The sequence below is a fragment of the Hoplias malabaricus genome, chromosome 4 (assembly GCF_029633855.1).
Source record: "Hoplias malabaricus isolate fHopMal1 chromosome 4, fHopMal1.hap1, whole genome shotgun sequence".
NCBI classification, from domain to species: Eukaryota; Metazoa; Chordata; class Actinopteri; order Characiformes; family Erythrinidae; genus Hoplias; species Hoplias malabaricus.
In genome coordinates, this window is record NC_089803.1 from 30206464 (window position 1) to 30233089 (window position 26626).

At 36.0% G+C, this 26626-nt stretch overlaps 3 protein-coding genes across 5 annotated transcripts; 2 read left to right on the top strand and 1 right to left on the bottom strand.

Moving 5' to 3' along the window:
• The first annotated feature begins 2130 nt into the window (after positions 1-2130).
• Positions 2131-12185, top strand: idh3a (isocitrate dehydrogenase (NAD(+)) 3 catalytic subunit alpha). 2 transcript variants are annotated; one of them, XM_066667293.1, is made up of 11 exons: positions 2131-2254; positions 6067-6126; positions 6360-6443; positions 6663-6777; positions 6870-7057; positions 10142-10275; positions 10641-10743; positions 11027-11091; positions 11239-11323; positions 11459-11611; positions 11768-12182. In XM_066667293.1, the coding sequence occupies exons 1-11, from the start codon at positions 2228-2230 to the stop codon at positions 11849-11851; spliced, it is 1098 nt and encodes a 365-aa protein (XP_066523390.1). In that variant the 5' UTR covers positions 2131-2227; the 3' UTR covers positions 11852-12182. The 2 variants fall into 2 exon arrangements, with proteins under 2 accessions (XP_066523390.1, XP_066523391.1); XM_066667294.1 differs by lacking the exon at positions 2131-2254 and adding an exon at positions 3977-4031 and having other exon boundaries at positions 11768-12185.
• A 192-nt stretch (positions 12186-12377) lies between these two features.
• On the bottom strand, positions 12378-22139 carry acsbg1 (acyl-CoA synthetase bubblegum family member 1). 2 transcript variants are annotated; one of them, XM_066667290.1, is made up of 15 exons: positions 22117-22139; positions 19074-19281; positions 18230-18294; positions 17781-18055; positions 17514-17602; positions 17279-17399; positions 16824-16904; positions 16129-16278; positions 15160-15336; positions 14891-15069; positions 14559-14792; positions 14188-14405; positions 13900-14039; positions 13540-13786; positions 12378-13464 (listed from the first exon to the last, which is right to left on the bottom strand). In XM_066667290.1, exons 2-15 carry the CDS (start codon positions 19148-19150, stop codon positions 13388-13390), a joined length of 2130 nt encoding a protein of 709 aa, XP_066523387.1. In that variant the 5' UTR covers positions 19151-19281; positions 22117-22139; the 3' UTR covers positions 12378-13387. The 2 variants fall into 2 exon arrangements, with proteins under 2 accessions (XP_066523387.1, XP_066523388.1); XM_066667291.1 differs by lacking the exon at positions 22117-22139 and having other exon boundaries at positions 17781-18052; positions 19074-19094.
• On the top strand, positions 21391-26112 carry dnaja (DnaJ heat shock protein family (Hsp40) member A). The gene is made up of 8 exons (XM_066667292.1): positions 21391-21522; positions 21793-21941; positions 22339-22519; positions 22729-22833; positions 24425-24652; positions 24739-24969; positions 25054-25154; positions 25282-26112. Exons 2-8 carry the CDS (start codon positions 21810-21812, stop codon positions 25495-25497), a joined length of 1194 nt encoding a protein of 397 aa, XP_066523389.1. The 5' UTR covers positions 21391-21522; positions 21793-21809; the 3' UTR covers positions 25498-26112.
• Positions 26113-26626: the final 514 nt, after the last annotated feature.

Genomic DNA, 26626 nt, shown 5'->3' on the forward strand with positions numbered 1-26626 from the left:
TGGTATTTTTGGGGCATACTGTCTCCCTTAATAATCATTTTACTCAAGATATTTCCTTTATGACTAGTTAATAGACAGTGATATTAGGTGTTGTAGAATGAATTATAAAATATATATCATTATTGCACTGTGACATCCAGCCCAGCAGAGGATGCAATAGTTTCAAACCTGTTACTGAAAACACTACTCTGTTTACTTCCCGTCTGCATGCTAGTAAGTAGATGGTTCAGAGGGTTGCCAGATTGAAGATAATTCCTCACTTTTTAGTGCAATAAAATTTAGAACCACGCACACGTAGTACATTATAAAAAACAGGAAAAAGTATAAATGCATTCATTAGTTATTAATTTTTATACAAAAGTTGCATGCACTTACAACTTTATATTTAAATGTATATATTCTGTATGTATGTAAATCTAGCCAGACTTGATTCAGCTGGCGTGTTCATCATCAAGTGATCTCATCTTGGTTTCTGGTCTATTTTAAGTTCTGTACGTTCAGAAATGTTTTCTAGGGCTATGAAATGTCACCTGTTGTAACTGAAACCAAATGCTATTCACATTTTAAGTACTGTTATAATTCCTCATTTTTATTCTAGAAATAGGAACTATTGTACTGTTTAAGTGTTGGAATCCTGTAGGACTTTCTATATGTAAAGGGGTGTTGTACAAATGACTACAATTAATCCTCAGCTTCACACCATATTTCCTATATTAAGAGAATTATTAAACCAAAGGTTTAAATTTATTAAATTGACAGGACAAATTTATATAGGGCACAATTTATTAATCAAGGGAATTATTTATTAAATCATAGGATGATTTTTCTACATTTACATCCAAGTTTACTGAACATTATATTATATAAACAGAGATTAAATAATAAATATTTGACATCTTTGACTTAATATTTAGTAGCACACTTACTTTTTTGTATACTTTAATGAATTTTGCACACAGTCTATTAGAACATTGGACCACACTTAGTTTGCCAACTGTTCCATGTCTCACAGATTTGCAGTGTGCCTTTTCCCAACTGCTGTTCTGAGATCTCTCCACATGGGTTTTACAGGCTTTATATCTGGACTCATTGCTTGACACTTCAAAACTGTCCATCACTTTATTTCACACCATTTCTAAGTGCTATCTGTGTCATTTTCCTGCTGGAAGAACCATGACCTCTGAGACCCAGCATGTAGACACTGTGCTTATATTGCACTACAAAATCCTTTGGTGTTTTTCCGATTTCATGAGATACATGCATACACTGAAGGCATTCAGTGTCAGAAGCAGCAGAGCAACTCCAAAACTACATCTGTGAACCTCCACCTATCTTTGTTTGTGTTTGACCGTAGACCGCTTTCTTTCCTTTGACAGTCTAGTTTTAATTTCTGTACAAGTTACAACTCTGCTTTACCAGAATATTATATTTGGATCTGATTTGTGCACAGGACATTCGCCCATACTCCACATAGAGACCCAGAGACATTAAACTCCACTCTGACCTTTTTATGCCTCTCTCAGCAGCAGGGTCCCCCTGGGCTTCCAAATATAGTGTCCCATTTAATTCAAATGATGACAGATTATGCAGTCTCATTTGATCTTTTCTACCTTTTGTTTGCAGATCAAACTGATTTTACTTGAAGTCTGACTGAGGTTCATTAGCCATAATATGAACAAACATTTGTTGGAATCTTCTGTCTGTATTTTTCTGTTAACATATGGAGAAGTAAGCTTCAGTGCCATGGGCTGTAATTTTTGGTTGTAATTTGGGCATTAATTACAACGGGCATTAATATGTCAAATTGACTTATAGCCTTGAGCTAGTCGATAGTTTTCATGGTTTTATTACTCATATGGACAATTCATAGCTCCATTCTTTTCTCCTTGCTCAGTGTGTTACATGGACACAAAGCTTGAGTCAATTTGCTGTAGGAAAGTATCAAAAAATCAAAGAAGCATCACATGACACATGGGTGTCAGTTTCATTTTTTCCTTTTTTCTAAAACCTTATTTGCTACAGCACAAAGACGTGGTTGTAACAATTTTCTGTGAGAAGTGTATTTTCTGAGAGAAATGCAGGATTAAAGTTTTTGGCCTCGTGTTCTGTATTGTGGATTAATGTGTGACATGGCAACCCTGTTTGGTCTGCGCTGTGTACGGTGAAGGTTGTGAGTGTCTGGACACAGCGGAGGCGCCTGGAGGAGAGAGACAGACACACAGAGAGGATGGCTGGTAACGCGTGGAGGTCAACGGTGAGAAGAGACAAATATAACTCTTCACTGAGCTTAAATCCGGGCTAATCTTTGGGCTACCCTCGGGTTAAATCCGGCCGTTTCGGCGTGTGTGTTATAATGGGAGGTTCTAAACTTTTTAGGGCTGTGTTCTCAGGCCCTCTGTGCGCTGTGTCCTTCATAACCTCGGCTTATTCTAATTACACCGGTTAATATCCTGAACGCCTAGTTCAGTTCAGTTCAGCTCAATTACCACGAACACGGGATTAAACCACCGGGAGTGAATCCCCTTTACAGCTGTTATGTGCCTTTACTGTTCCTTGGCGCTGGTAGGCAGCTACACATCTGTATTAGCTCGAAGTTAGCTCAGGGCTCGGCGGACACGCCTGTGCTTGTCAGAGAGGATGAAGTTGGCTTATTTAAAACATCCATTCCACCTTAAATAGAGGACACGCCGCAGCGTTGAAGGTGGAGGGGGAAATGCGAACAAGAACCAACACTTAGCCTCGCTGCTTCTCTGATGTAAAGCTAGACCGGCGAAGATGCTAATTTTTTCATTTAAACATTTTAACCCCACCACCACCAACAACTGTCCTTTATCTCACTTCTAGTAATATCTGCTTGGCAAGGGTGGACGGGTTAGTAAAGATACAACGTGATATGTCGAATACATTTTTATAAAGCATAATATACACTGTAATATTAATCAGGACAGTTATTTTATTCTGAGCATGACGCCACTCAAACCGCTGATGGAGAGTTATGGAAAAACCTATTAATTCAGTAACTGAAAAAAATCATCTGCCAGATGATTCCCCTAAAATCATCTATTCAGTTTATTACTCTATAAAATTAATCTCTCAATGTCACAACTTAAATTTAGTTATTTCCAAGAAACAAACTGATCATCTAATGATCTTAAATGTAACCTTGGCATTGACTTTCCCCAGGAAACATAGCAGTGGTGTGTCTCAATACCTGGCACACTCCAGGGTTCCCTTGTTTTAAAAATGGGAACCACTACTTCAGATTGCCGTTCCCAGGGCCCTAAACTAATGTGCAATCTGGTTGTCTGTTGAACCCATAGGAACTCATATTTGGTCATTTTAATGACATGTTCAGAAGTTATTTCCAGTGTTAAAAATCCCTCAGTGCCTTAAAGGTGACTTGAATGTACATATCTGCTGGTTGAAAGCCCTGCAGCTTGATGGGATAAGTTCCTAAGGTTTACAACCTAAGAAAGACTGGTTCTGTACCTGCCTTTTGAGAAACTGCAAAATTCTCAGCCTTGATATATAATACATCTTCTAGCATATTAGTAAGAAAACACAGATGTGTCTACCAGTTAAAAAAGAAAGGTCTTTTAGAAAAAACAAAAGTAAATTGTGTACACATTAACTGAATAATATCCAAAATATCCACATAAATACATGGAATGCAAGGTGATGCTCTGGAGCAGATGCAGATGAGCTTAAGGTCACCAGCTCAACTTGATCCATCAGGTGTCAAGCCATATGCATCAACTCTTTCTGGAAAAGTAGAACTTATTACAGTACCTATTACTATCTTTCAACCAATTCTGGATGAGCTTGTATCTCCATTTTGCCCATGCAGTGTAAATGTTGATGTGCATTTTAAAATATACTATGTTTTTGTTTATCTGTCTGTATCTGCATTGTGAAACAGTATCGATGATCTATGATTATATTGCCCACCCCTACCTCCCTGCATTTTTCAGATTTATAAACTACTTGAGAAATATGGTGTCTGGATAAGTGACCAGAGAAAACCAAAAGAAGTAAGAACTTCAACTGAGCCCAGCTAGAGACAATGACTTTAGGTTTTTGAGCTAATTACAGCTCCTTTATTATACAGTTAAAAAGCTGCCCCATTTCTTTTACGTGCATATCTTTCCATATCTGAAAGTGGGCATTTGATGGTCAGGTTGAAATTTAATTTGCTAAAATAATGCATTTCAGGTTCATAAAATTGTTTTGAAATCATCCACTTCATGAAGAATAAATAAGATCACATCTCGATCCTGTTCTGAATGTTATGGGGCAGAGTTGACAGAAAAAGGACTGTTAATGATTTGTTTATTTATTTGACTGGAATCTTGTTTGAGTGGCTATGGTTGGAACCTATAACCACCAGCCAGCAACATTATGAGATTGCATGCTTTTAAATATAACCATGCCTTAGGACTAATAGTTAGTTGAGGTACTTTTCAATTATTTTATACACTTACAACTTATATAAATGACAATCAAATATTTGCTATATTTATGATCTTTCAGTAGCTTTTGCCATCACAGTCCTAAAGCACCCTTCTTTTGGATTAAAGTAACCAATAAATTGGTGGTTTCCCCCTAAACCAGCAAATGTCCCTCACAGATCTGCTCCTTGTGTGTGTGTGTGTGTTTTGCCTTAGATCTTGGAGCTCGCAATTGACAGTTTACAAAAATGTTCAATAATAATACAGATTGCTGGTTTTCATACATTAATATTTATCAAACTGACATTCATGTCCAAGATCTTTGGAAGCTTTCCTCCTCATGTCTTTGCCCCAGGGATTAATGCTACTTTTATTCACACCCCATTTCCAAAAAAGTTGGGACGTTGTGTAAAATGTGAATGATACAAAATACAGTGATGTACAGCATTAATGGTGCCTTCATAGATATGCCTTCACAGGCCCATAGAAGGCATGTCTTTGCACGATAGAGTTTAAACTTGCATATGTGGATGCAGAGAAAACTTTGGAGTTTGTCCAAGAGCATGCAGTTTTCCTGCTACATAAGTGTGTTTAGTTTTAATTCAGTGCCAAATGAGGGCCTGAAGATTAAAGTCAACCCAATGTTGGTTTTGGACCAAGTTCCTTTTATGCAGAGATTTCTCAGGATTCTCTGAGTGGTTCAGTGCTGTTATGTACCCTAGATTAAGAAATCCTCAGATTATTTACTATTTTAAGTTGTTGTAGAATACTTGAACTTTTTGCCTGCACAGTCTTTGAAAGAATGTTGAACCCCTCTGCATCTATAATATTTAGTCTATTTTTGTTCTTGTTTTCAGTTCAATATAGGGTCTTTCTTTTTGTTATAAGATTTAGATGATTTGCACTTCATTGCATTCTGTTTTATTTACATTTACCACAGCATTCCAGCTTTTCTGGGATAGGGTTTGTATATTGACCTATGTTGCCTGATAATTAGTAGCACATGTAAGTGATGCGATTCTGTGAGATACTTCAATAAACGATGTTTATGTTATTTATTCCTGGGTTTACCTGCCACATCATACTTTTGAACTTGCACCAACATATTTCAGTCCAGTGCTCTGCTATTCATATGTTTTGCTTTTATCTGTCTGTTATAGACTACATGTGATCCCTGTTTCCACATTTTGGCTTTGCACATGCACATCAGAGTTTGTCCATGCTTATGTTTCCCATATTTATCAATCCTTAAAACCTCAGGATCGCGCAGTCCTTACAACAGCAATGCTGATGTGATAGAAAGAGTTACAGTCTTGAACTTAGTTGATGGTTTGTATTGATGTATTGACTCCATGGTGCAAACTGTACAGTGGACATTCCAAAGCTTTTCTTCTGTATTCCATGTGTTGGGGCTTGAGTTTCTTTCAACCAAATGGGGTGTTTTGGGTACAAAGCAATGAGGTGTGCTCTCATTATAATAGACGCAATCTTTGGCTTGTCTAGGCATGCATGATTTTTGCCAGAATAAAAACCTGTATATGCTATATATACTTCCAATTATTAAGACATTATAATCGCAATATCAAAAACCTTCCTTTTGTTCTGTTTCTTTCTTCAGGTTTCCCGTGTCATGGGAGCTGTAAAAAGCCAAACACAGCCTAGAACATTTTCCAGAGGAGTAAGTAAATAAAATTTGAATTATAGATTAGACAACTCCATTTTTATTGGCCTTTGAAATATGTTTGCATATTTAAGGTTAATATGTTACACACATTTCTAGTACATTTTTCTAGAGTTACGGGAACAAGATTCATAATTCAAACATTTTGGTTCGTTAACAAACATTGTATTTATATGTGCCAGATAATCATCTTTGAGTTTTTGTTTGTTTGTTTGTTTGTTGTGTTCCAGATGCAAACTGTAACAATGATTCCAGGGGATGGAATAGGCCCTGAGATCTCCACAGCTGTAATGAAGATATTTGAGGCTGCTAAAGTAAGTTGAAAAGACCACCTTTTTATTTCACTGTGCCTTTGCTTTGTGGTAAAACATTTATGTTGACACTACATATAAATTGACACACTTGCATAAAGTTTGCATTATGTTTTTGTCCTAATTTTTCAAGAGGACATGGTATAATTAATTTACTAAATGTGTACCTCAGCATGTGAGATTATTTTTCAACAAATTACCATTTGTTTCTCCCATTTACAGGTCCCCATTCAGTGGGAGGAAAGAAATGTTACAGCCATCAAAGGACCCGGAGGCAAGTGGATGATCCCTCCTGAAGCCAAAGAATCAATGGACAAAAGCAAAATAGGATTAAAAGGTACATCTCCATTATTTATTATTATTATTTATTTTATTTTTTTTAATAAACTGACTATATTATTTCCATATTGTATTTTTTCTAACATTTAGGACCTCTGAAAACTCCTATTGCTGCTGGCCATCCCTCCATGAACCTGCTGCTCAGGAAGACTTTTGACCTGTATGCCAATGTGCGTCCATGTGTGTCTATTGAGGGCTATAAGACTCCTTACACTGATGTGGATTTAGTTACCATCAGAGAAAACACTGAGGGAGAGTACAGTGGAATCGAACACGTGGTATGTAATTGAGTACCTATGCCTTAAAGATACACCTTAAACATTTTCCCTTTACGTCAAATGCTTCCATCCAGCCATCTGTGATTTTTTTTAAATACAGTACATTTCAAAAATCTTAAGGCCCAGTCACACTTAGCAATTTTTTCACTGGCATTGTGTAGGTGTTTGAATCAAATTCTCTAACAGGTCGATGCTTTCCAACACAAAAAAAAGGTTCCAAACAAGAAAAATTGGTACTGTTTTGACCACATAACCTTGTTGGTCGGGAAGGGTGTAGCTGCAGAGCAGGAGGCAACGTTTTCAGGACTTCAATTCCAGGACCCAATGTTTTTGCAACACTGCCAACTAGTGAAGTAGATATCAGGACATGAAATTAACTATTGCCAATCAGTCTTAATGAAGTAGTGGCATAAGCCTGCAAAACTAAGTATTTAGGCAATGTAGTAGTGTGTGTGTGTGTGTGTAAAGTACAGAGGTAACATCATTGGTTCCCATGCAAAATACTTGGGTTTGATTCCAGGCCTGGGCTACCAGTCTGCAGTCTGTGCTACACCAATAAGAGTCCTTCAGCAAGACTCCTAACACTACATTGGCATACCTGTAATACCAGTAACCTTGTAAGTCGCTCTGGATAAGAGCGTCTGCCAAAATACTATAGGTGTTTGTTGTTGGTTTTTTTTTTTTTTTTTTTTTTTTTTTTCTTCATTTTGTAATGTATTCGATTTACAGCTTGAATCGTATTGAAACCTCCATATTGAGAAAAAAATATACAATGTGTATTGTGACACCCCTAGTAGGCAGAAATGAGTATCGGTGATCCACTTTGCTAGAGGGCCGTGTCAGGAACACATAGGGTCCTAGAATTGTGGTCTTTGAATTCCAGTGGTCCTGAAAGTGCAGAATACTGTGCTGCAGGTATGTAATACAGTGCATGCTCATCTGGAGCAAAAACAACATTCAGGGCTCTGGCATCATCATCATGTTGTTTATCCGCTTTTCTGTCATTTACAACTAAAAGCATGAGAGTGTACAATGAAATACAGTAGGAGATGCTTAAAAGATCAGTGAAATATATAAATATATTGAAATAGCATATTAAATTACAGGGACTTCAGAAAAGAATGGTGTTAAATTGGTGATGGATGCTGCAAATTAAAATTACACTTATATGATTAAGATTTTCATCTACTTCCTAATAACTATTGTTACTGCATTAGTGAAAGCCTACATCCAGATACCTAGCTATTGCGCTCTCAAGCCAGTGGAAATGTGGGTTTGATCCAGCAAACAAGATCAAGCATGAGCACTGGCACTTTGTTGATGGCAGTTTTTTGCACTTGCATACATACAAACTGGTGACAAATTAAATGAAAACCAAAATAAAATGTAATTAAAGTGTTGGACTACAAAAAGCCTCCAGAACGATGTTCCCTCGCACCTCGATTGATGTATTGACAGATTTTTGATTGATCTCTTGACTGAAAGCCATAGCATTTGACTTGAACCACACTAATAAAGTGCCTACCCATCATTAAAGGGTAACTACACCCCGGATTATAGGGGCCAAACATTTAGGTCTGTACACTTGCTGTACACCACGCATGCTCATCCACTTTTGCAGTGATGAATTAATTTGGCCACATCAGTTTTTTTTATATATTTCTGTAGGTCATTTTCTGTGTAGGTTTTGTACCACTGCACTTCCAAATGTGTATTTATCTTTGCAGAATAACAAAACCGATCATGTCTCCTGTGGGGCAATTTATATTTACCTAACATATCACACTAAACCATGAGCATCACATTAATTTAATGCACTTTTTTCAACCACAGATTTTAACTTTGTTTAGATGCCTCTTATCCTGAAGATACCTCTTTAGTTAGTTTTCCTGTTAAAACATTAACCAGTTAAGAAGTCGATCCAATAATGGGCCCTCTTCCTCATTACATATACATCTTTCTCTAGCCATTTTGATCCAAAAATGCTTCTCTGCATATTTTCAATTTTTTTTTTGGATGTGCCACTGATCCTGCTAGGATTATATTTGATTACTTGTATCACATTGTCCAGAAGTATTTGCTCTTGTTTTCCCATTTTCTTATACATTTTTAATTTGAGTTTGTTGGCATATAATATATTTTACATATAAACACATTTTTCTCTCAAGTATTTTAGTACCTATATATCACTCTTGTTACTCATTTGGACTTGTTGAAATAGTGCTAGTTTCTCTGGGTGCTTCCAGAAATGTTTGCTACTGCTCTTGTCCTCCACTTCCCTTTCTGTCCTCTCTTACCCCAGAAGAATGTGGAGGAATCGATGAGACGAAAGGAGGACAGGGAATGGAAAGAACAAGCACCAATTAGAGAAATGGGACAGCTAGGGATTTTAAGGACGGCATAACAAAATCAGTTTTCAGGTCACTGAGGAGAGGAGGAGGATTGGTAGGAAAAGCAGTAACATTTCTGGAAGTATCCTCTACTACAGCACTAGCTACACAGGATGTGTCTGCAGTGTTGCTATGTGTTTCGGTGTACCCTCTGTTTAGAAACCACCCTCTCTGTCTAGTAACCTCTTGACCTTCTACAAGGTCACACTTTACGCTTCACTTGTTCTTTCTATCCAATGTTCTCTTGACCAGTTTTCCCACACAGTGCTAGCAGGATTTCAGTGGATTTCTGTGCTAGCAGTAATCAACTTGTATTTCAATAGGAGTTTTTTCTAGGTAGGTCCAGCAAACCCATTTTATTTTAGATGTATTCTGCCCCTGACCCATTGAATGTCAAGGTTTTAGTTATAGTTTCTGTGTTCATCTCCTTACATCCTCTTCTCCTTTGCCTATATGTATGCCCATGTATAGAGTTGCACACTGACCGAATCATATAAAAAATGTCTGTCAGAATGAAACGTCTGTCCTCACTTCCTTCCAAATACATGTCCATTTTTTTAAAGGAAATACTGTTTTAATAAGTCTAGAATTATACATGAGAATACATTTTGATTGTTCTTTGCAGTAAAGGTCATAGTATATGAATAGTTCTCTGTATACCTATGTTTTTCATTCTCATGTTTGTCTTTCCCAGATTGTTGATGGGGTTGTACAAAGTATAAAGCTGATCACAGAACAAGCCAGTCATCGCATTGCAGAGTATGCTTTTGAGTATGCCAGAAATAACCAAAGAAGTAGTGTAACAGCTGTTCACAAGGCCAACATCATGTGAGTCATGCTTAGTTTGTTTCTGCCATTGAAGGCACACCTGTAACTAGTGCTTATTATAAATGAATGATTTGAGGAAAATAAACCTGGGTGAACAGCTAAATGTGGGGATCCCATAAGTTTTGCCAGGGGTTGTTCTACAGTATATTGAATGAAAATATATTAAACTATTTGCAGAGATGTCCACTGGATTCTGTAATGTTACTATGTCTAACCTGCTATTACAGCAGCAAGAGTCTATACAACCAGGCAAATGCTATTAATTCTAACATGGTTCTTTGTGTTTGCTTATTACACTAAAGGACAGCTTGAAAAAAATGTTAAGTGTAATTCATCCTCTATTCATCCTTCTATTTAATCCACAGGCGGATGTCTGATGGCCTGTTCCTAAGAAAATGCAGAGAGGTAGCTGAGAATTACAAGGATGTGAAATTCACTGAGATGTACCTGGATACAGTGTGTCTGAATGTAGGTATCCATTCCATATCCACCATAGTAATAAAAAAAACTGTTATTAATACTAAAGCCAGGAGAGTATTTGGAAATTAATATTGTCCATTTGTCTGTTTAAAAAAAAAGCTTCCTAGCTTTAAAATGTTTTAAACTTAATTATTTTTTTCCATTGAGTTTGGATTTTTTTCCCTCAAAGCTTTTAAATGCTTTATTTGTTGCTTCTGTATGCATTTCAATTCACTGTTGCTCTCATCCATCATAACAGTGGATATATAATTATGTATTTCTATTTTTACAGATGGTGCAGGATCCAAGTCATTTTGATGTTCTAGTCATGCCCAACCTTTATGGTGACATTTTGAGGTGAGTTCAAGCATTATCTGTTATCATTTTACTAATTTGTATTTACTAAAAATGTCATGACTAAAGAAGTTATGCTCTACTTACTGTGGAGAAATGTAATTATTGCCCTACCTGGCCTTACTCTGACACCAGATATCTTTGTTGCAGTGATCTTTGTGCTGGGTTGATTGGTGGACTTGGTGTGACTCCTAGTGGTAACATTGGAGCCAATGGTGTTGCCATATTTGAATCAGTATGCAAGGAGTTCTCTTTTCCCGAATAGCTACTAATGTCTTTTTAATTGAAAAGTTCACCATCATTCTGTAATGTTTTATAACCGTTTGTATTTTTTTAATTAAACAAATCTGACTTGATGTCCTATTCAAAGGTACATGGAACTGCACCTGATATTGCTGGCAAAGACCTAGCCAACCCCACTGCCCTGCTGTTGAGTGCTGTTATGATGCTGAGACACATGGGACTGCATGGACATGCCAAAAAGATCGAGGCTGCCTGCTTTGACACGATCAGAGATAAAAAGGTATGTATAATTATACTAAGATCAGAGTGAATTCTGAATAGAAAACGTACAAAAAGAATGACTTCTCAATTAAATATTATTTGGAACTACATTTTCCTCTTGTATTTTGTACTCTACTCCTGCCTAATGTCAGTGTTATGTGCTTCTATTTTCTAGGTTTTGACCAAAGATCTTGGTGGAAATTCTAAGTGTTCAGAGTTCACAGGGGACATCTGCCGAAGAGTACAGGACATGGACTGAGACCTATCAGTACTTAACCTTAATCTGTGTTTGGGTTTCTCCCAGAAGACACAAAAAATTTAAATTCAGTTTTGTTCCATTCTAATACCTACGCACAATTATACTATAAATGTGTATCTACAAAAGCAAAATGATCAAAAGTTTGACTTCCTGAATGTTTATTTTTACTCTTCTACAACACACAAACTTAATCATTTTGTCCTGTGCTATTCATGTGAGGTTTGTTTTTCTGTGGAATATGATCGCATAACCTAAGATATCATTTATTTATTGACTGGAAGTGTACTCTGGTTCCATATATTTTATCATAATTTTACATCTTTGTCATTCTGTTAATTGTAGGTATAATCTTGTTCAATTTAAAAGATGAAAATATTAAAGATACTGATATTTTGAATTTAAATATTTGTGGTTTTTTTATTGGTTTATTTAACTATTATGTTAAAATAATACTCTTGAGTCAGAAGGCTTGTTAATTAGCCTCCAATTTGATCACCATAATTCATTAGAATATAAGAAGCTGTTCCTGTTTCAAAGCTTGGCTTGTTCTCGCTCACACTCAATATTTTTCTAATTCTTATAAGAAGTACTGCAGTGTTCCCAGTGATAGTAAAGGAATACTTGTATCAAAGGTGACTACAGCCACAAATGGCATAACATAGCAAAAAAATTTAACTTAATAATTTGTTTTATTTTCTAATGTACAGGCAAAGCCTTGTTTAACAAAACAGGAAAATTACACATAGTACATTAACAAATTTCTGACTTCTGAAGTTAATAGTGCTTAGTCTTTTCTAGTATACTCTAGAGATCAAAACGTCAAAAAGTTTCTCTAAATTAAAAAAATCATTGCTCATTCGAATTTAAGGTTTTTCTGACAAAAAAAGCAATAGATGCATTCCTTGTGTTATGTGTTTAAGCATGTTAGTAATTCAGCAAGGTAAAAATCTGCACGAGAATTACAGGAGGATTTTGGGGTCCAATTTGCTAAAATTATCTTGCCTAAAAAAATTTTTTGAAACACTTTAATATTTAAAACTCTCATTTAAATAATTTCCTATACATTTTTACATATGTCTTCTATTATGTAAAATTGTGAAGCAGCGTAGGCCAAAGCAAATAAATATATAAATGAAAAAGAAAAATGTATGGTTTTATTTAGATGAACCATTCACGATGTTTAGGTGCAGGAGCCAGTGTTTTTAAAGGAAACATTAGTTGTATTTTTACAGCTTCAAAATCATTGTGATGCTTCAATTATCTTAGTTAAAGAGAATGGAGCCTGTGTTATTGCTACCCTATGCAACTTGTAGAAGAAAGTAGGAAACTACTGCAGTTATTTGGAATGACATGCTAGTACAACCGTGGTATACCCACACCTAATATTCATTAATATCTGACCAATATCTGAGAAAATATTCAGTAATTCAGTTGTTTTCTAATTTTGATCTCTACAGTACAAGAGTGCTATTTCAAGAAATTATAATGAAAGAGTTTTTAAAATGGCTTCAAATTTGTAATAAACCAATAATTATTTCATTCTCTGTAGAAAGTTTCTACTTTTTCATTATATATCTTTAGAACAACTGGGCGTCGCAGTTTCATTGTTGGACCTAAAAAGTAACAAAATATGTTGTTAGTATCATTTATAACATGCCAATCAACTAGTCATTTAAAAATATACTCACCAAGCTCTCCTCCAGAGACTGAAAAATCTTTCCCTAAGATGGTCCATTTCTGAATACGCTGGGCATTTGAGGTGGCCTTAGCATTGACCCGGCTAATGCCCTCCTGAATGGCGTGGTTCACCAGCTTGTCTTTTCCTCCAATTATGTCTGAAACCTTTGTTGCATGACTACCAAGCTTTTGACAGTATTCCACAGCTTCGAAGCTAAGATCATCAGTGGGCTCCATGGTTTCTGCACTGGTAACACACTGAACAAATGGGGACGAGTAGAGGCTTCATCATGCTTTAGCTTATTTTCATTTTCTTCTGCAGTTGAATATGGTGATGTTTAGAAACTGCAAAATTCAAAATGGAATAATACCTTTAATGTGATCAGCATGGACAAAAACTTCTTCTTGTCGCCTATCAGCATGGCATTGCTGATAATAGGAAGTTCCTTTTTCACAGCATCCTCTATGAGAAGTGGTGGGACATTCTCTCCACCAGCAGTAATTATTAATTCTAAAAATGAGAGATATCACAGTAAGTACATGTAAGAAAATGTGAGAGAATAAATTACTGGAGCATAAGTGAACAAATGTAAATGAAAGGTATATACAAAGGACATGTATACTTTTACATCATGACGTTATGGTCTAGCCCTCTTTACCCTTTATTCTTCCCGTAATGTAAAGGAATCCTTCATCATCTGCTTTCCCCAAGTCTCCAGACTGTAGCCAGCCATCCTCATCAAAGGCTTCTGCAGTTTTGTCCTTCATGTTGAGATAGCCCATGAAGATGTTACGGCCCCAAAGGCACACCTCCCCATTGCCATCGGCATCTACGTTGGCTAGTTTATACCTGCAGCCAGGAACCACTTTGCCACAGCTAGATGTTAAAAATTTTAAATGAACAAGAACATGACACACTCAAAATAGTGTATTTTCAATGCATTTATTGAAGTTAACTCCTAAGTCAAAAATCTTATTCTGTCTCTACTGGGAGACAATGCAGCAAATTCACTGACCCAGTGATATTTACCTTGCCAGTTTGTATGTTTTTGGACCAGACATAAAGTGAGGTCCACTGCTCTCACTCATCCCATAGACCTCACATAACCGAATGTCGAGGCCAAGGAAGAACTGGATTGTATCGTTTCCAATAGGAGCTGCCCCAGAAAAGAACTTCCGACAGAAGGAGAAGCCCAGTTCAGCATGAAGTTTCTCTAGGACCAGAGAATTTGCCAGGGTGAAGAGAAACGACTTCTCCTCATCACTGTTCCCAAAGACAAAGATGAAGGATCAAGTGACATAACAATTCCTGAAAATGAATATCTAATAAAATATGTGGAATCACGAAAATAATCATCTTACTTTTTGTACTTTTGATTAGCCTCCAGAGTAACAGACATGGCCCAGGTCACAAGTTTCCTTTTCACATATGCACAGCATGAGACTTCTTGCTTTACCTTCTCCATGATCTTTTCCCAAACACGAGGAACTCCCATATGAGATGAAGGCATAGCCTCTTTGAGAGTGCCAACCAAGCTGCCCTGGGATACAATTTATACAACCTTATACAGATTAAAATATTTTGATTAGGCCTTTCTCAAAGAAAATCGATTAAGGATATCAAGGCATACCTTCAAGGCATCAGGCTGGGCAAAATAGACTAGTTCCCCCCATTGGATCCCTGTCCACAGATCATAGATTTGAGCAGCAATATGGCTGAGTGGCAAGTAGCTCACGATTGTTTCTTGTGAATATTCAGCAGGCTGCATGTCTCCAGCCCTGCTCGCAAGATGGGCAGTCCATGTGATCTACCAAAGGGAACAAAACAAATGCTTTGCTTATTTCCAGGAATAAATAATTGAGATAACACCTGTACGAAGTGTACGTTGGATTTACATTTTTAATATAAAATGCCCATAACTGACTTAATATCATAAAGTCTTGTGAGACTTTTTGCAATGTGCATCTCAGTTTATAAGACTTCTGGTTCTCCAGATGCAGACTAGGTTTAGACAATGCTCATAAAACATGAGCTTTTTTTCATTTCTACCAAGTATATGTTCTCTGTAGCATATTTTACATCAAAGGATAATGATCAACTATAGGGTAAGATATATTTTATTGTCCCCTAGGGGGAATTTTTCTTTGAATACACATAGCTAAAATTGCTGCAAATGTTCAACAAATACATAAACATACATTCACATATACATATAAAACATCTCAAATGATACAACACACTGTCTGACTCTTATATACAAAAATCTTTGTATATTGCACAATCCTTTAGCATTACACATCATTCACCATACTTTTTGGAAACTGACACAAATTATTTTTTATATTAATTAAACCTACACATTGGCAGATTATACCTTCTGCCCAACTGTAGGGGATGGTACTGGAGATGAGATTGGTCAGATACTATATGCTTGTAGATAGACTGTAGGAACTCATATTGTTTTCTCATATTCATAGCCATCTTAACCACTGAGATAAGCCAAGATTTTAACAGCAAAAAAATCCACAATTTATATACTAATACTCAGCCATGGCTTCCTTCCTAAGTGAAACACCTATAATGTTGTCAGTACACATACATTGTCATGGCTAAGCATAACTCCTTTTGGCTTGCCGGTGGTTCCAGATGTATAGATAAGTACACAGCATTGGTTGGCTTTTTGGCTGCTGATGACATCATCAAGAGTTTTGTCAGGAATGTCCACGCCAAGCCCCATAAACTCCTCCCACTGTGCAAAAAACAGTGATAGTTACTGATCATCATAGTTTTACTCATGAGCACAAGAGTGTAGCATAGCCATAACATTAAACCACTTCTTTGTTTCTGTACTCATTGTCAGTGTTACCATATAAATACAGTATGAAGAGCTACAATTACAGACTTGTCCGTCTGTTGCATTGCATAATTTGTTATTCCCTTTTCATCTTGTTCTTCAGTGGTCAGGACCACCTCAGGTATTATCTGGGTGGTGGATCATTCTCAGCACTATATTTACACGAACATAGTGGTTGCAGGTTAATGTGTGTTGCACTGGTAGAGGTGGATAAGACACAGCAATGCTGTTGGAAGCCCCAGGACTGAGAAAATATAGTGAAATGGGACTAAAAACAGTAGGAAAAGCAACAGATAGACATAACACTATAATTCTAGAACGAAAAGTGTACACATTAGAAAGTAGAGCTCATAAAATGGTCCAAAAGCCTTGAGAAGGGGGTAGCATTAATGTTATTACTAATCAGTTTACGTATATGCAGATAGAATCATTTAACTCACAGAATAGAGATTGGGCAGTTTCGTCTGTAAGCTTCCGGAATACAGAACAATGGCTTTCAAATGTGGCAGATCATCTTTAATCTGTGAATCAAAAACAGGCAACATTGAGATGCATAGAGTACTGTCTAAACCACTCTGACTAGAGACAAATATAATTACCAATAAAAATGGCCATGAAGTACAATTAATCACTTCTAAAAAGGCTAAGTTTTTTATGAAGTGTAATATAAGACATTCTATAAGGAACCGGAAACTAAAATATTTCTTAATATTTTTAGATTATATTAATTATGAAAATAGAAAATGTAAGCAACTTCAAAATATTAAACAGAAGCTGTTTAATGCCAATTGTAAGTGAATAAATGACTAGTGGTCTGTGACTTCAGTACTGACCCTACAGTGCTTGTACTGAGGAAGAAAAAAAAACAAACAAACAAAAGAAAAAACACAATTACCTGCAAAATTTTATCTAACTGCTTTTGGTTTTCCACAACAATGATATTTGCTCTCGAGTCATTAGCCACATAAAGACAGGCTTCTGGTGAGTTTGTGGTATAAATTCCTGTTGTCAACCCCCTGTGGAATTACCAAGAAATAAAAAAATAAAAGCAAAACCCACAGTCATAAAAATATTTATGTAAAATTCCAGCTTGCTCTCTCTATATATTTACAGTTATATGTCTTTCTTACCCTGCAAAGACAGTTCCTACAGCAGAAATAAACCACTCTGCTGAATTGAAGCCCAAAATGGCCACACTATGGAAACGTTCTAGGCCCAGCTAAAGATACCAGAAAATATTCATGATTCAAAATGTGTAAGCTACTGAGCCTTCTCATAATGTTCTAAAGTGGTTTGAATTAGCTTAATTATAAGGTATTTTAATATTAAAAATGAATTTAGTAATTAACTACATCAGCAACATGCAATTAAAGTACATTTTCTTCATCACAGGTCACCTTCAGAAAGCTTTTGGCAGCCATCCGACAGCAACTGTAGTACTCAGAGAATGTGATCTTTTCCCATTTGCCTTTTCTCTTGGATGCTAAAGCTGGCAAACTCCCATATTTCTGAACGGAGTTCAAGAACATTTGATGCACTGTGATGGTCTCCTGTGGACAAAGCTCGTCGATTCTAAGCTGTACTGATCCGCTTGCCTCTGTGGTCCAGAGTGACTGAGCAGGGGCTAGAGATGCACCTGCCAACATATCTTCAACAAACTTTTTTTTTTCTGCTGTGAATCGTATGAAACAATGTCTATTAAATACTTTTTTTATCATAAGAAAAAAAAAAACACCAACACACCATTACAATAAAACAGGATTTATTTTAAAGAATATAATAAAAATATTTTTTTCATTAAAATGATATATAGCAATGGTGCAGCAAATCAAACAGTATTACTCACATGCTCCATTACTCTTAATGTGTTGTTCTTCTTTTCTGAAGTCTGTCATGAGCTCAGGAGGCAAGCTGAAAGAGGGGACAGTTGCCATTAAGAGGAGGGAGTTCCAGATCTAGAGCTGTTGCTGTACCCATGGATCACATGGTTCCAGTGCAGTATTGTAAGCTTACACAAAGTCTGGATTTAGCTATCAAGTGCCAAAGCCCCAGTGCCTTTGTTAGAATGGGGAGTTCACAGTATGCATGAGAACCATTCAATCCCCTTCATATTATGGTTTTATTGGCTTAATTTTATACACAAAAATCTTATTGGGGAATAACATATTCCAGATTACCTTGGTCTTTTTCCAGCGTACTTGTCTGAAGTTTATACAAGCTTTTTTTAGGCTTTGAGCCTAAACCTGGCACATGTATTGATTTTCATCTGTACTTTTCATTTTGATTCGATGTATTTAATGGAAGGTGCCAGTACACACTGAAAGTTCCAGTCCTTTCAAGCTCATTAACTCTACCACGTTCTATGAACAAGGGTAAGGTAAATTGTGACATTGCTTACTGATTGGCATTTAGAAGGAGAACTTATCAGACAACGAAGTATGTAAGCATTTGTTTGTCCAATGCATTAATTTTTGCACTCAGAATCGTTAACAGAAATATTTTCTTCTCGTTTTCAACACATTATATTTTTACATAAAAATGTACAGTATAAAATGCATATCTTTTAATTCAATTTTTTAAACACTTCAGTATGCATTGATTAAAATAATTTATCTGCACACTAAAATGTTTATTGAATATAACACGACATTGCAAATATTTATGTAAAAATCTATAGTAAATCTACATACCTGTTTTGACCTTTTTCTTCAGAACTGTGTTGCCCTGTACTGTAAGCTGTCTGTTGGGATATTCCATTGTTGCTCATCCTGAGGGCTGTGCTGGTATGTGCTACTCAGACCCTTTTCAGTTCATGGTATAATGAGGTAAAGAAGACACCCCTCCCTCTTCCAGTGAGGATATGAGGCACCAGTGAACTGAGTCACAAATCACCAGATTCTGGTGAGCAAAAGATTTCAGGGCACACAATCAATTATTTAACTAAATAAAAACATACACATTTTGGAAAAACTAATGTAGTTTTAGACTTTTTCATTATTATTTGCTGCAAAGTTTAATGTTATGTTGTATAATTTGTGTTGTTGTTTTGTTGTTCAGTCTTTTTTTTACCAGTCTGAGTGAAATCATGTCATGCATGTCAATGACCCTTGGGCTACTTTTGCAGTCTTCAAACAGGCTAGAGACCCGGTACAGTCCCTGAACAGCGTCCTTGGCTGTTCATTGGTCAAATATGTTCGAAAGGTCTGCTCTGATGCTGATTGGAGGATGCACTTAACTTGGAAGGTAGAACAAAGTCCTTATAGGAGAGGTCTATCCATTCAGCAGTCTTCTTTGTAGTGACCTCATATCGTACAATATACAATTTATATATTTGATAATTAGTAAAATATTTCAAATATCAAATAAAAAACTGCAAAAAAAAAGAATGCAAAGATTTTATGTATTTCACCATGTAGGATGCATAATAACCTCAAAATATTTCAGGAATCTGGAGAAATCTTTGAGTGTATGAGGCAAGCATGAGGACCACAACTGAAAGCCTGAGACATTTAAAACTTCAGACAACTCTGCATTAAACAATACCATTCCTCTGTGATGAATATTGCCACATGGCCTTGCAAGTTATATTTTCAAAAAACATTGCTTGTCGTTGCATCCAAATTATTTAAAATGCACATCAGAAAAATATATTTAAAAACAAAGAAATGCATTTTTAACCGTTGGTTAATTACATACGATTGAATCGGCTTGTATACTTGTGTACTTAAAACTTAATATGTGTATAGTGCAAATTATAATCAAATTTTTGTTTTCTTTTTTATATACATCCTCTTCAAACGATCTCCCCACATTAAATGTTGCTAAAGAAGACATTATAACCATGACTGACCATGATATATTTGCTTGTAGGTGTTATTATTAATACTATATATTATTAATAATATAAACACCAAATGCAAGTGTTTTACAACATCATATTGTTTAAACAACAGGGTCACTAAAATTTATTTAACAGAAAAAAAGAGAATAACACTAACTACATAAGATTTAGTATAGGTATAGATTTTAGTGTCTAGGTCTGTTTTTAAGGTTAATCATTTCAGCCTTAAGTTATGTGTCAAATTTAAAAAGACCTCAGGGAAATTCCTTTTAGACTGTCTTCAAACCTGGGCTTAAGTTATCTGAATAATACATAATCCCTGCTTTGTGGACTGTAGATATTCCTATTATTTAGAATGATTTATTTTTAATATAACTGTATTGTGTTTGTGAGCTGAATGTTCCAAAATTTGTTTTCACTATAATAAGTTGCATATAATAAAGTCAAATACGTGTCCCCTTTTTAACCATTGGTCAAACAACAGTAAAAAAGATATCACTTCTGATTATTATCTCAGACTTTCTCAAAATGATCTGTTGTACAAATGATTTGATCAGTTGCAAAGCAGACTATTACAAGTATTTTATTTGATTACATCTAAGAAATATCATTAGCTGTCATTGATGTGAAGAAAAATTAAAATGAAACAGCACCCTCTTGTGGAGCACTCCCGACATTTGAGTAAATAAATGAGAATTATCCCCCACTTGCAATTACAATTGCTAATAGTGAGTGCATGAGTGAATGAGTGATTGAGTTAATTAAAAGCCTAGTTCATTCAGGGACCATCAATCAAATTTATTTCTTCATCCCACATGAGTGATACTTATGAAATATTATGTTAAAATAATACCTGAATAGGTTTGGCAGTATATAGTGGGATGCAGTTTTGAAGAACACTGACCAAATAAACACGTTTTATTAAAAAGAAGATCTTGTCCTGCTTTAGTGGGTTTAGTGCTGCACAGTATGTGAAACAGTGAACACCATGCACCGTTGATCTGAAGAGGCCAACATTTTGTCGGTCTGTCAGAATACATGAATGTGTTTAACACGAGGGCCTTTATCGTGATATAACATTAGTATTTAACATCACCCACCCCAATTGCTGGGCGCTTCTACACTCTGAGAGAGGCGGGTCGTAGAAATTTCCTGCTCAGCTCCAGAAAGTTCTCCAGCGCAGAGCTTATATATAGAGCCAGCCATCTTCCTGCTCCACAGTCTGTCAGACCGCCAGAGCCCTTCAGACACGCTAACGGTCGCACACACACCGGCTTTCTCTCTCCGGCGCTCAGACAGTGAGTACTGCTAAACTAACACCCACAATATGCTCTCGTGACATTTATACATTCTCACTTTCATCGGAAAAATAGCTTGAATATTAGTTGTTTTTGAGTGATTGTCAACTTGTCTGTATTGAAACAGCGAATGTTCCTGGTTTCTATATTTTTGACTATGATATATCAACAATATTAATGGCTTAACCGGTACGAATGTTAATAGTAATGTTTCATTATCCCTGTATGTCTGTTTAACCAACGTCTTTTCGTTTTGGTTTTGTCATGCAGCTTGATATTTTGCGAAGATGGTCCGAGAGACCGGTTACTACGACATTCTCGGAGTAAATCCCCAAGCCTCCTCAGATGAAATCAAGAAAGCATACAGAAAATTGGCCCTGAAATATCACCCGGACAAAAATCCAAATGAAGGCGAGAAAGTAAGTTTCCCTGTGTGTCTTATTTTCAACACCATATGACTGCTGCCTGGTCGCTAGTGTTAACTGAGAGCGACAGAAACGTGCGGCGGAACTTTCTAGAATTACCTCTAGCTCTAATGTTAGCCTGCTAACATTAACATACAGCCATAGGATACACCCACAGACTGCCCCCTACCTGTTACTGCTGCTCATTCCACAGGGACTACCGGACTTTCTCTTCAAATATTGCGTGATTTTGTTCGGCTGTTAGTCATTTATATTGGTTGATAGATGTTAATTTGCAGGTACAAAATACATATTGCAGTGGGCATGGGACAGTCTGTCAGTGGTGAACAAACATTATTCACGTGTTTAGTATCATAGTAGTAAATGTAATATGTTTGTTGTTTTTATACAGTTTAAGCTTATATCTCAAGCCTATGAAGTCTTATCAGATCCAAAAAAGAGGGACCTATATGATCAAGGAGGTGAACAAGCCATCAAAGAAGGGGGAATGGGTGGAGGAGATTTCTCCTCTCCCATGGACATTTTCAATATGTTCTTTGGTGGTGGTGGCAGGACACAGAGAGAAAGGAAAGGTACATTTTTTTTTTCACTTAAATTATGCACAAGACTGATACTAAATGTAACAATGTAATGATCATGATCAAAACAGAATTCTGCTATAGTAGAATGCTATTCTGTAGATTGTAACCTATTACTTCTATTCAGATATTTTTAGATTTTTATAGTTTGGGCTTTACAGATTTCAGTTTAGCACAGAATCTTGCCCTCTTTTTTTTCTTAGGAAAGAACGTGGTCCACCAGATTAATGTCACACTTGAGGAAATTTACAATGGTTCAACTAGGAAACTTGGTCTCCAGAAGAATGTAATCTGTGAGAAATGTGATGGTAAGTACAGTAACTTTGAATGAATTTTATCTAATGTGGTCAGTATTAATTCACTGTCAAACACAATTATGTTGGAAATGTTAACGTTATTTATTTAACGCAAATTCACTATTTAAACAAATTTGGCCACAGCTTTCACAATAAACTCCTTTTACAGTGCCTAGTGATGTATTAGCTGAGGTTTTGTTTTTTTTGTAATGAGCAGTGCCTCTACTGTTGAATTTAGAAAGTAGATTACACATAATGTATGCTGAAATGGGTATTAAAACTTCTCACAAATAATAGTCCACACACACACTTTGTTGTGCCACAAAAAATGCTACATTAGCTTAAATTTTGGTATTTATGCTAAAGTTCTTTGTGGAAATATTACACATCAAATTAAGAGATTCTAATTCAGGAATAATTAAAACTACACCGAGGTATTATAATAAAATAGATTCTGGTACCTAGTTTGTCATGCACATTTATTTTTTATGCCTCCCAGGAATACAAGAAATTGCTAGCATTTTAACTTGTTATTATTGTGATTCATTATATTGAATTTAGTTTGGTTTATGTTGATTATTTTATTGTACATTTAAAAAATATATTAAATGTCTCATCCTAAAGGGAAAAAGTGCAATTAATTGTGATTTATTACAACACATTTTGCAGATGGTTTATTTTTTAATAAATTGATCAATGGCCTGAATTTAAATTCATGAGGCAGAGTTCTTAAATCTTTGTCAAGAGTTTGTCCAGTAGGTGGTGATTGTGAGCAGCTACAGTCAAGATGTCAAATTTTTCAGAAGTTACCTTAAAACCCATGGGAACCCACTTTAAAATCTTGTGGGTTTTTTTTTTTTGTATAATTCTAAACTTGGGTGTTATGTGAAATGTTCAGCAAAGTTTTGATAAAATGCACAACTGAAATATGATAAATCTCTCCTCAAAAACGACCATTACTGCTCTCCTCTCGATATAGAATTGGCAGTCCCAAAATTGGGTAACGCTTATGTCACTGGTCAGCACACACCAGAGTACTTGTGTGAGTAACAGCTGTAGAAAGCACCAATTTGAAGGCACTGTAGGTGTCCAGTTCGTACAATTATGTTAACATATATAATAATGTAAATAATCACACAAAACCACACCACAGACACATGAAAGACAAGACGTCCATAGGTCCTTACATGAACAAATGTATAATGCCAATTCTGTGCCATTTTATTGTGTAAAATGACAACCGCAGTTCAGAGTAAAAACCCAGCGACTGCTGTCTTGAGGCTATGTTGCCATGGTAGCATAAACAGCATTCTCTTCTCTAGTACTGGAGAGCTGTGAGTCACACACAGTCATTAGTATATTGGGCCACGCCCACACTGTTCTCAGAGAGCTCTGAGTAGCATATTTTGGTCATTTTTGAAGAGAGATTAATCATATTTCTGCTTTGTGATTTTATTTAAACCTCGATGAACGTTTCACATAACACACAACTTTAGAGTTCTACAAAAAAAACCCACTAAATTTCAAAATAAGTTCTGAAATAAGAGACATGAATTGCCATATTGTACAGAGCCTTTTAAATTTAAGTTTTATTTTCCCATAGGTTATGGAGGGAAAAAAGGCACTCTGGAAAAATGTTCAAACTGCAAAGGCAGAGGTGTACAAATCCAGGTACAACAGATTGGTCCAGGAATGATTCAACAAATACAGAGCATGTGTCCAGAATGCCAGGGGCAGGGTGAGAAGTTCAGTGCTAAGGACCGCTGCAAAAACTGTAACGGGCACAAAGTGGAACGCAAAAAGAAGATTCTTGAGGTCCACATTGACAAAGGTATGTGAGCCTTTGGTTTTAAATTGAGCAGTTTATATGTTAAACTCTATATAATATTTAAATTTAACTTTAACATTTTTCCTCAGGTATGAAAGATGGACAGAAAATCACATTCCATGGTGAGGGGGATCAGGAGCCAGGTTTGGAACCTGGTGATGTCATCATTGTCCTAGACCAAAAGGAACACCCTGTCTTCCAGAGACACGAACATGACCTAATGATGAAGATGCAGATAAAGCTGGTTGAGGCACTCTGTGGATTCAAGAAGACGATACGTACACTAGACAACAGAATGCTCATCATTACTTCACCTCCAGGTGCACTGCAGTACAGTTTTACCTAAAACTAATATTGATATACTGTGTAATGCGTTTATTAACATGAATTCCACCCCACGCCAGGTCAAGTAATAAAACACAATGACTTCAAGTGCATTCAGAATGAAGGGATGCCTCTTTACAGGGATCCGTATGAAAAAGGACAACTCATCATTCAGTTTGAGGTACGTTTTCTGAACTCAGTCTGTATGTCGTAGTTTTGACGTTTTTGTGCCAGGGTAAATGCATTGGTCATGAGCAGTTCACCTCCCCAATGTTGCATGTTCTTTTTTTTTTTCTTTTTTTTTTTAGGTTGAATTCCCAGAAAACCACTGGCTCCCTGAGAATATGTTTCCTCAATTGGAACATCTGCTTCCAAAAAGGGATGATGTTATGTTGACAGATGATATGGAAGAGGTGGACCTCTGTGAAGTGGACATGGAGTCTCAGAGGAGAAACTATAGTGGTGAAGTTTATGATGAGGATGAAAGTCCCAGGGGCCGTGGAGTACAGTGCCAGACTCAGTGAATCTCATTTTCAGCACAACCATTTATGAAGCAGCTTTATCCATAATCTGTGCTTTTTTTTTTTTCAAACTCCATTCTTGTTTCAACTTAGTTTTTAAAGTTGTCTTTTATTGGGTAGACTGAAACACTGGCGCCTCAAGCAGAATATGAAGAGGATTTCCCTTCTACTGAGGCCTGAATGTTTAAACAGAATGGACCAATCCCTGCCTTCAAACCTGGAGCACCTTTAGGAAAAGTTAGTGGGAGTCTGCTACTAAGCAGTAAGGAAAAAGAAATGTTAACTTTTTTTGTAATCAGAAGAATGTAGAGAGAAAGAATTCCCAGTAAATTATTTTCAATGTGAAATTGTAGGGTATTTTTTTTTTTATATATTTTATTTTATTGCATGTAATCTTCAGACATGTTTGTATGAGTGTGTTTTTTCTTTCTATGTTTCCACACCTTTTAAATCATCTTTTGGTCTTTAATGCATGGAAAAGCTGGGAAGATACTAAGGATGGGTATTTTTATGCTTTCTATGAAGGTAACACTTACCTCATGCTTCACATATATTTCTGTAAAAATAAAATGTCACACTCAGCACCTGATCGTTTGTTTATTGGCAGAAAAACCTTTGTTTCCTACGGAACCTTTTAGTTTGTGATCCATTAAAAGCTAATGCTATAACTGAGTTAAGTTTAAAGTATGTCTGTCAGTTATGGATCTATATTAGGGTCAAAAGTTTTGTTCATTTGAAAAATAAATCTGAAACTGAAAGTTCAAATCTTGAGATTGAACTTCAAAATTTCAAAATAAGTGTAGGATGATTTTATTTCAGTTCAAATAGAATTTTGATTTAATTTAATTTTTTTTACTGAATAAATTATTTTCTATTTTCACTTTCCTATATATCTTGATATCTGAATTATTGTTTTTCAATTTTTTTTAAATCATGCTTTAACTTAAAAATCTGCAATTGAAAAATATAAGAATTCAGAAATCCAAGTGTATATAGGAAATTGAAAACAGTTAAATCAATTTTAAAAAAAGTAGTTGAATCAAAATTCTATCTAAACTGAAAAAAAATGACCCTACACATGTTAGTTTTGAATACATTGCTGCATTTTTCAAAGTTCAATCTCAAGATTTGA